This window comes from Chrysochloris asiatica, unplaced genomic scaffold (genome assembly GCF_000296735.1).
Source record: "Chrysochloris asiatica unplaced genomic scaffold, ChrAsi1.0 scaffold00194, whole genome shotgun sequence".
Lineage (NCBI taxonomy): Eukaryota > Metazoa > Chordata > Mammalia > Afrosoricida > Chrysochloridae > Chrysochloris > Chrysochloris asiatica.
The window spans coordinates 4,709,204-4,720,434 of record NW_006408712.1 but is presented as its reverse complement, the minus strand read 5'-3'; the positions used below and the strand labels follow the sequence as shown (position 1 = coordinate 4,720,434).

At 34.3% G+C, this 11,231-nt stretch overlaps 1 protein-coding gene across 1 annotated transcript in view; it reads right to left on the bottom strand.

Annotated features, from left to right (window-relative positions):
• Nucleotides 1-6,462: 6,462 nt before the first annotated feature.
• The window catches only part of GPR137C (G protein-coupled receptor 137C), an 87,535-nt gene continuing 82,766 nt past the window's right edge, over nt 6,463-11,231 (bottom strand). Inside the window, exons 4-7 of the mRNA XM_006872356.1 lie at nt 10,010-10,159; nt 8,524-8,649; nt 8,208-8,326; nt 6,463-7,096 (exon numbers count right to left, since the gene is read on the bottom strand). Coding sequence (XP_006872418.1) covers nt 6,919-7,096; nt 8,208-8,326; nt 8,524-8,649; nt 10,010-10,159 — 573 coding nt within the window. The 3' untranslated portion in view covers nt 6,463-6,918. The remainder of the gene's footprint in view (nt 7,097-8,207; nt 8,327-8,523; nt 8,650-10,009; nt 10,160-11,231) is intronic.

Here is an 11,231-nt window from a genome sequence, read left to right as displayed (position 1 = left end):
AGAACACAAGGTAAAATGTGCCTATTTCTGGACAATGGAGGCCAAAGAGCCAAAGAGTGGATTTTCATTCAAAAGCATAATAGCAATGACAGTCTTAAGCCAAACCTTTTCTATAAAGCTGATTTTGTAAGAGGAGATCTATATTGTTTTAAGTAACCACTTTTTGTAATTGTGTTATGTCTTTGTATAATATTATTTTGAGTAAAAGTAATAGTTTGATAATGTGGTAAAAATCTGAGAGTTCAATGTTGAATAAAATCAGGACTATCAAGTTCATATTTGGCAAAATTAAATGGATGATATTTTAAGTCTCCCCAAGCAAGTAGAGTTTTGTGTCAGAAGATATAAATAAAGCTATGGCCCATGTGACAAGCATTTTAATAGGAAAGTGCTAGGGACTCTTATGGACAACCCATAATTCATAGCCTAGAATTTAAAAAATAACATTTAGAGTGTCAGATATAGTGATTAAAAACACAGAATGCTAATTTAATTTTAATTTTAGATTAACAGTAGAAATGTTTTTTTGTATAAGCATGTCCCATATAATATGTGGATTAAACTAAAATATATTCATTATTTATATGAAATTAAAATTTAACTGGGAATCCTGTATTTTATCTGGCAACGCCAAATACATTGGTATGAAACACATCACTTTTAATATTGTAATACTATTTTGATCAGGCTGTTTGTTATGTAGAATGGTATAATAACAACTCAAAGGTATATAGGAAATTTCTAAATATTGTGAGAATTTTATTATATATATATTTATTCTCATAATATCTTCCCTACTATTGAATACAGTTTTTGGGAAACATTTTATTTTGATGTAATTTCAAATTTACAGGAAAGTTTTAAGAGTAGTACAAAGAAATTTTTACTCAGATTTACCATTTGTCCACATTTGCTTTATCTGCTGTGCAAATACACACCCACCCACACACATATACACACACAATTTTTTTCCTCAGTCATTTAAAAGTTAGTTACAGGCATTTTGCCCCATGCGTTCTAAATACTTCATTGTATAATAATGAATATGTAGTTAAATGATGTTTTTAATAAAAACACACACAAGGAAAACAAACTTGGAACTAGTATAATACTCTATGTCTTAAAATAAGGAATGATTTCGAGTTCCAGTCTCAAGTTCTTTTAAATTTTGTTGCCTTTTCTATGCTTGTGTAATAATGGGGCCTGCAACTTTTATCTTTAATACGTGAGATTCATCCCCTTTGTGTCTCTAAAACTGAACAATAATGTTGGAAGGTTTTCATTTAATGGAATCTTTTCAGTGATTAAAATATTTGGAGAGGTTTATTAATTTATACCACTTGGTAATTATAGGGGAAGAGACACTGTATACCTCAAAACATGTACTCCCCTTATATATCTTAGCAGGTGTACCATGTTGAGATGTCACATTAATAGAGCAGGGATTATTTATTTATTTAGAAAATGTCCCTTTATCCTGCTGTGTACCTTTTCTTCTGTGTCCCCAATATCTGGTACAATGTCAAGCACATTGTTGATATCCAATAAATATTTGTTGCTGAATGTATGAATATGTATCCAATATTTTAAATTAATACAGCAAAATATAACGATATGTGTCCCATTTTTCTTCCCCCCCCTTTTCTTTGAATAGGACAGGAATAGAGGGACCTTAAGTCAACCCTCTTGGAGATTTTCAAAGGACTCTGAAATAACCACCATATATAAAAAGTTTAAGGACTTTTATAGTACTCTGGAAGTATGCTACATAGGGTCACATTGTAATTTTGCCTGTACACTTCTCTAACTCGGATCTTATGCTGTTTTTAAATAGCTAAACTCTGTGAATATTCCTACCCTCCCACTTGTTTTTTTAATAAAAAATCTGGCTTCTAGTCCCACAGTTCTTAATCTCTTCCTGTAAAGTCTAAAATCCTTATTCTAAATCCACAGATAGGTTCATAAGTCATTTCTTATTTGACTTGTTTCTGCAAATTGTTCACAACTCTCCTAAAATTCTTTTATTCTCTTGGTTCGTTACATTTCACATTCACCCCTGTTCACCTTCTTTTCAGTCTTCTTTCATTTTTTCCTTAAATGTATTCCTCAGGCTTCCATCCTTGCTGTTCTTTTGGGTAACCCCAATCTGCTAATTTCTAAATCTTTACCTTTAGTTCAGACCTTTAAATTCATCCACCTGCTATGTGTCTTCACTTGGCTGTCCTACAGACACCTGTGTGGATCTAGAACAATCATTCTTCCCATAACCTCTTGTGCTTAGTCTCTTTGGTTGATTTTAGGCCCATTCTCTTCTAAATTACTAAGACTCACGCCTCTCTACTTTTTCCCTAGTCAAGTAGTGTGTAAATTAAGCTCTACTGATTTTGTGTGTAAATCACTGATATATCACCAACTTTCCATTTTCATTGCTTTTACCTGAAGTACTACACTAACTTGTCTCCTTGTACCTGGCTTGTTTCCTCTTTGTTGTTCCCCTATGCTACCAGAGTAGACTTTCTAGAAGTATTCTAGAAGTATGCTTAAATTAATACCCTCAGTGACCTTGTGCACATTTAGGAGAAAGCCAAACTCCTTTGCTTGGTATACAAGATATCCTCCTTACCTTGATAATATTCTGATAAAACAGACTTGTAATTCTCCAAATGTATCACGTAGTCAGGCCTGAGTACATACTGTTACCTTTGCAAGTATCCTGGCCCTGCTCCCCATCTGGAATATTTAGATGTACCCTAACGGGTCCAGCACAAGCATCTCCTTTGTGAAATCCATCTTGCTCCATTCAAGGAGAGTCATCTAACTTCCTCTGTTGTGCCACCACTGTAATTAGAACCTACCTCTACTGTATTACTTATTGTACTGTATTATTTTGTTTTTGTTTTTTACAGCCTCCTTTACTAGAATGTGAGCTCCTTAAGGGCAGGAACAGGAATTTTATTAAAATTTCCATTTCCATAGCATAGTTTTTGGGATATGAACATTTGTTTGTTGAATAAATTGCTTTTACAGTGACCAACTTATTATTCTAAAGGTTACATCTTCCCTCAAATACTCTTTACAGTAAGAGTCAGTAGACTTCCAAGGAACTATGGACTTCAGGGGGGCGGGTCAATAAAGTTTCTGAAATTGTATTAAAAATTTGGTGTTTTTTTTGAGGGTATGTGAAAAGAGGCCAGTGTGGGAAAAAAAAAAAAAGTAATTTTTATGGGAAAGGGTGCTATCACAGGAATTTATGGAGTAATCGTAGGATTGTGGGCTAGAGTGATTTCTGTTTCAGATTCAAAGGGGAAGGGGGAGGGTTGTTGTAAATTATTCCATATATGCATCTTCTTAACTAAATATTTGAAAAAAAAACATGTATTATTTAATGTCCTGGTGTGGTGACGTAGGATAAGCACTGGACCACAAAGTTGGTTTGAACCACAAGGTTGGCAGTTTACACTCACCATCTGCTCCTTGGAAACACTAAACAGTACACAGACTCAATGGCACTTAGCAACACCTAATATCCTGGTGTGGTGCTGTAGGGTAAGTGCAGGACCACAAGGTCAGTGGTTCAAACTCACCAGCGGTTTCACGGAAACCTTATACCGTGTCATGGTAAGTTGGGACCGACTGGACAGCACATAACAAAACAACATCTAATGCTTTACTGGCATTTTCAACGACAGACAGTTACTGGGCTATGAATGTCTGATACAGGAACAACTCCTACTTGTCCTTTGTTGTTATGTAAATTTGCCATAATTTAGACCCAATTGAACCAATCCCTACTTGCAACACATTCTTTATCATAATCGCCTTAATTTGCAGCACATGCAGCGTTTAAATCATTGAAAAGGCTTGAGACCTTTTCTTGCATTAAGACAAGGCTAAGTAAGAAGCAGATGCACCAGTTCCAACTTACCTACAAAGTCTTCAAGAGACAGGAATGGAGGGATCTCATTTACAACGCGGGGACGGTATGCCTGTAATTTTATTGTAGGACATTTCATATTTAATAAGTGTATCAAATGATTTCAAGTTCAGATGTAAGTAATTATGAGTTCACCAAAAGCAAATGATCCTTTGTAACTCCTGATGTTTCTCTCTTTTCTGCAGTAGAACTAGAGTTCTTATCTTTATATAGTGAAGAAATTCAACTGATACAGTACCTTAAGAGTGATTAAGAAAACCAGACCTCCAAATAAAAGCACAGACACTTTTTATTTTTAACAGTAGTGTTTTGTTATAATTTAGAGAAACAACAAATAAATACATTCATTGGCCACAGCTATAGTTTTAGAACCAGTTTGAAACTGATTATATAGCTGAGAAACACTGTTAAACAATTTTTAAAAAGCAGCTATGCATAAAAAGCCACTTTAGCTGTAAGTTACATCTTCCATAAAACTACAGCCAGCTACAATAAGTGGTAAGAGTTTCAAAATGAATTGTCACCCAAATGTAACAATAAAAACAAATACTGCTAATCACTGTAGAATCACATTTAAGCAATGAAATTTGCTTTTGTAACTAATGAGCCAAAAAGGAAGGTCTGGAATTGTCATCATGTGCTTCAGTGCAGGATGAACAGGGATTCGAGAGCCCTTTGATTTTAAAAACAACTCCTTCCTTTGAGACCAAACTTAAAGTGCTCCTAGTGCTTTAGAACTTTTAAGCAAAAATTGGGCCAAAAGCTTGTCTGTCTTTGTCTTTGGTGATGTATTGTGGGAGATGTATATTAGCAGACAAATGCAAAAATTCTGGTACTTTCATAAATGATAAAATTAAACTTAAAAAAAAAACCCTCTATTTTGGAAGTCAACTAATGCCACTAAAAGAACCAAGTTATATTATCTGAAATTAATTTTTTAAAAAGTAATCTTTGTTTTTCTGGTCATTATCTAGGGGAGAAGAACTTTAAGGAAGTCTTACTAGAACATACTTACTTTATCACGGTGAACCCCAAAGATTAACAAAGACAACACATATCTTTTCAGAATAGCTCTAGATAATTAGATACCTAACATTATTAGCAAAAGAAATAGTTGGTGTCCTGAATAGAAATCTAATAACTGAAATTGCAATTAAGCTCATGTTATATACCATGGTAATATCAAGATTAATTTCTGCATTAACATTTTCTAATAATTTTGCTACAGTGAGAGAACTTGTTACAAATAAACCCAAAGTAACTTTTATAGTTGTGAATTTAAAATAATGTTATATTCTTACTTTGTTATAATTTAGTGAAACAACAAATATATAATTTTTAATGAAGTAAAATATAAATAAATTGTAAACAGAAGAAATTTCTTTGACTGAATATCAGCCCCCCAAAAGGTCAAAATCATTTAAAATTTCATTTGTTCCTTAGAATTTTACCTACCATATACTTGTGTGGATTTACTATATCAGTTATTAAAAAGTTGAAGGATTTTAATTAAAAGTATGAATAAGCTAACTTTAAATCAAAGTAGAAGACAGTTTAGTTCTGAAGAAAGAGACCAATTGTTAAGTTAGTTATCTTTTAGCCTGTGATAACTTTCCATTGTTACCAGCTCCATTAGCAACTTGAGGTATTCAACATTTAAAATAGACACTTATAGAAAGTGCATTTTAAAATTCTCTATTATCTTAGTCTACCATATATTGTTTAGATTTGGGATAGGACATTCAAGTCAGTTTTAATGTAATTCTAAAGGTATTCCAATATTGTTAACCACTGGTTTCATACTTACCTAGTTAAAACCTTTTATTAATTTAGTCTAGTGTTAAAGTAATTTGAATTCAATTTAATTAGACTTTGCCCAGATATGAGATAAATGTGAAAACTAAAGGAGAAATTATATGTCTTACAAAGTATTGCACTTGAGTTCACTGCAGTAATGATTTAATTACCTGAGGACAATCCTGCATCAATAGATAAGATCAGTAGTATCTTGTTTCAGCAAATAGAATGCTTTAAAAAAAAAGGTATCCAGGTTTTAACTTAGAATTGTACATTTGTGAATAATTCCTAAATGCATCTGTAAATGTATTTAGTCCCAAGAAGTTCCTACCCAAAATTCTCTATCTAAAAATCACTATTGCTTTCTTGAGGAACATGCTTTAACTCTACTACATACATCTTGTTGTTATGTGCCTTACAGTCGGTTCCGACTCATAGCGACATACATCTTAATCATACAAAATAATCACTTGACCTATTCTACCCAAAAGTAGCAACACAATTTTCAGTGGTATATTTTCTATTTGAAGACATGACTGTCGCTTCCCAAAGAGCACTGCTGGTTATCACTGTAAAGGATCACTGTGGTGTACCGTACTAGCATCTATTTAAAGTAACTTCTTAAGTATTTTCCATTGGCATTTCTAAGGTTATGCTTAAAAGAAGTATCTTCAATGATTAAATATTTCAAGTCAAGTTTTTAAAAGAATGATACATTCTTATGCCTTAATTCTGTATATAGTTCACACTGTAAAACTTTATTGGGAAAAAATTCATATAGAGTACACCACTGAATATACAGACTTAGATTTATATAGGAAAACTGTCTCCCAATTTGGTGTACAATATAATATGCCAGTGTGAATACTGGGATATGACTTTTGGGACTGCAGTTTACTCTCTCAGAACAAAGATAAAAGTGCAAATTGGCAAATATACAGGATGCTTGGAGGCCACCTCAAGTACCTTAAGTGCCCTCTTTCTCCCTCTCCAAATTTTCCGTTCTACTTCATGTTTCTATGAAGAGGTCACAAGTAACAGGTGTGTCCTTCACCGAACACAACCATGTTTCAAAGCTTTGTTTTCAGTTGCAACAGATGATGAAATGTTTATGTAGATGGAATCCCAATGCATTGAATATACACATTCATGAAAAACAATTCAAGCATTATGACTTGGTAATGCTGTCAGTTTTGTGGTGTTGCATATAAGCTATGGTGATTGATCATATCTAAACTACTACATGTAAAGAGGAGAGGAGCAGTGTCTGTCATGGGTCCATTCAGGTGGGGGGTGACCGTGTAACTGCTGCTGCCACACCCCGTCATGGTGCCATACCAGCCCAAACCTTGCGAATTTGATAAACTGCAATAAAAAAAAGGCAAAGAGAATGACAGGACTGGGGTCAGTTTTCAATGAATTTTATAGTATAGTTAGAATCAAATATATTGACATATGTTATTTGCTAAATAACAATGATTTTCTACACAATTTAATGACTAATCTAATATCCTTAATTTCCTACCACCTTATATTACAAGTGGAATAAGTAAATACCACTCAGAACTGACGTGATTATTAGAACAGTATCGTCATCTGTGGAGTCCTGGTATGGCACTGTGGGTTAATGCACCAGACTGTAAAGCCATTTGAACTATAAGATCGGTGGTTCAAGCTCACCAATGGTTCCTCAGAAACCCTATACTGGGCCACCAACTTGATGGCACTTAACAACAACATCATCATCTATAGTATTTACTGTATACTAGGTACTATTGTAAGGTGTGTGTATAAACATATATATGCATAGGTGTGTGAATATGTATGTATACACACATACAGTCCTTTAAGACTCACAGTAATACTGTGACACAGGTTCTATTATCACCCATATTTTGCAGATGAAAAACTGAGTCTCATAAACTTGGTCAAACAAAGCCTGGATTATAGAAAATGCTGAAAGCATTAGATGCGTTTGAATCCTGGCTATCACATTGCTTTGATACAGAGTGAATGTCATGCTAATTAAGGACATGTAATGATTTTAGAACAAGGAGGTCATGGGAAGATTGCCTATGGAACCTCAGCATTCCAAGACTTTTACCTAGGGTAGGGTTCCTCTGTAGATTTTAAACAGCCCTAAACTTACGGAAATATATATACAGCCACTATAGTAGTACTCCTTCCCTGATCACCCCCAAGCTCTAAGCTGACATGAATATTTCAGCTGAGCTGAATAAAATGGTACCATTTTACCCAAAGGCATTCCTCAAATCAAGGGTTAGAGTTCGAAGTTAGTTCTTTATAGTACAGGTCCCACCAGGGGTTTACTATCCACGGCTCTAAGCCCTAATTTTAAATGATCTTACTGACATAGACCATGACACCACCTTTTCTGTATTTGGGTAAAAGTTTAAAATGTGTTTTTCAATTATTCCAGTAATAATTCATGCTAAATGACACTCATTACATCTACCTTCCTTCTCGTGAACTTCCCAGTCTTGGTAAGTCTTCATCACTATCGTATCGTCTTGGATTATCGAAAAAGTAAGCTCTGGAACTGTAACTGTGACTATTTATCATGCCAGCAGGTGCCTGTGAACAAAGTATCAGATAGCATGTAAAGTATCAGACAGCATGTAAAGTATCAGATAGCATGTAAAGATTTTTTTCATCTACAGAAGGATACTGGGATCTACAATAATATTTACTTTTAAGCTTTGCTAAAAAGATAAGCTACCATTTTTTTTTTAATAAGGAGATCTGCATCAGATGATATTATGATATCATACCAAATTCTGGTTTAATCTCTGTGCCCGGAAAAATAATACCACCGACCATGCTGGCACATGCTCCCACAGGAAGAGGACCATTCCAAATACTATGAACTCTTCTCCACTTATGTCTTCTATATGAGCCTGTAAATAGAGCATGGCACAACAATTTTAAAATCTGTTTTGGCTATAAGCAATTGGTATTCATACTTTACTTGCTTTAGGAAGGTTAAGTTAAAACATGCCAAGCACAGGCATATAACATTGAAATTTTTTCTAAATTTTGTGGTTTCTCATGTACTTATCCCTTAAAGGAAATAAAAATGTCTGGCTGCTAGGAAGACTAAAAGGCAATTACATTTTTCAGTGCATCAGTTTATGAATATATTTTTAATATATGGATAATATATAGCAATCTCATTTTTAGGTCCCATCGTCTGAAGAGAATAGTTATAAAGAAACTATTGATTCCAGATGTCCCACAGGCAGCACACTGGCATTTACCATGAGTTATTCCTGTAGAAAAATAAAGTCATTCAGTTCAGCTGCTACTTAAAAAGATGTTTTTGGGTCCAACCTCCATACTGAAATTTATTGCTATTCTACCAGATACTGGAAGTAGGGAAATGGGAAGGGAATGAAGCAAATCTGGCACATGGAGGCAGATTTGAAAATTCTTTCTCTTTTGGAGACGATTGGAATTCTAGTAAAATGGTGTACCAGGATGCCTTAAATTCAGTACAAATTTTAATTAATATAGCTTTTTCCTTGCATGGTGCTATATGACAAGCACTGAACTGCTAACCACAGGGCCAGTGGTTCAAGCCAACCAGTTGCTCCTTGGAAACCATATCCAGGGTTGCTATCAGTCCAAACCAACTTGATAGCACTTAACAACAGCAACAACAACAACATGTTACAGTGGAGAACACTGAGAGGTGAAATAAGCATACTATACAGAGCATATTGAGAGTTACTGTAGCAAATACACGTACACCCAAGGAACTGTGAATGATCTCATTAACAAGACTAGTAACACTAGATTTTAAAAATGAAAGTCATTATTTAAATTTCTAAAACAGAAACAAAGATTTAGTTTATATGCAGCTCTTAGATAAGGAAGATTTAATTTTATCCTAAAAAATTTAAAGACATACCCACATTCACTGCCTAATGACAGATAATTAATTCATCTAGAGATATTTAAACATCATCTTTTGAAAAGCTAGTAATAGGTTTATGATCAATATACAATTGTTTGTAGTATTTACAAAATTTAAAAAAAAGAAAAAAATACTCGTTTTGAAAAACATCCTCTTTGAAGAGTTATTCCAAGCATCACATGTAAATGAGCATTTTTAAACAAAAAGCTTTAAATATGATTAATAACAGGAGACACATTCCATAAAAGTGTTGGTAATTTAAATACTTAAAATGTTTTCCTCATTAAAAGCTACCTTCATTATTACATTGTTAAGGCTGGCAATATGTGGTAGGTACTTACCTTATCTGAAAGATTATCCCAGCCATAGTTAAATGGACTTGCTAATGTATCCTGAGATATGGTGATCACCACCAAATTATAACAGGCTCTTGAGGAGTAGAGAAGAATGAGTACAGAGCCTACAACAACAGTCTGGCACAGAGACATACCCTAAAAGAAATAAAAATCATCATCATGATACCCTATACATTGATCATGTCAAGGATAGTTAACTCCTGCAATACCCACTTAGAAAACACAGTGACACCTTTAAAGTCCTTATGATCTGGTATTGCAAGTCATATTCTTAGACTCACTTGTGCTTAAAACTCCTTTGCCAATTTGCCCAGAGGCAGCTGGAGGAAGATTTTGTTCTGCCAAGGGTATCTTACTTGCTTAAGTGAATAAATAAGTTGACAAAAAAAATCAAAGCTTTATATTTATCAGAAAGGTACTTAGTCACCATAGAAAAGGATGGGGAATGGAAGCTTTCGTCCAGGTGATACTGCTAAATTTTGAAGCAAATTTAGAAATACAGCGCCTGTGCTATTTCTTTTATTTTATTAGAGAGTTAATGTTAGTTTCCTATTGATGACATTATAATGATGCCATCATCCAGGTGCTCAAAAGTACTTTCTAACTGATCATATTTTTAATATAATGGTTTTCATTATTTCCCCAAACATGGAAAGTTCTTATAACTTAGTGAGTGGTTCTCAACTCCATTCAGGAGGGTTGCTTCACTTCTTGCAAGGATTTTTCACATGGGGTGTATATTTCAATACAATTGGTTTACTTTGTAATCCTACATATTTTATCTTATCATCAAAAACATTTTTTTTCTGAGAAGTAGCACCCTTGCCAAAGAGATCCATGGCAAATACCCAACAGTGTGTCTTAGTTTTCTAGTGCTGTTGCAACAGAAATATTACAACTGGGTGGTTTTAAAGGACAGAAATTAGTGTTCTTAGTCTGTTGTTTAGTGCCATTGAGTTGTTTCCAACTCAAAGTGACTCTGTATAGGGTAGGGTTTCGAGGAGTGGTTGGTAAGTTTGAATCGTTGACCTTGTGGTTTGGTGCTTATCCTTCAGCGCCACACCAGGCTAGAAATCTGAATTCAGAGCATTTTAGGGGAAGGCTCTTTCTGTCCCTCTGGGGGGATAGCCTTGTGTTAGCTTCTCTAGCTCTGGCATTTCTTAGTTCCTTGGTGATATCCACATGATATCTGTCTTTCTCCTATTGG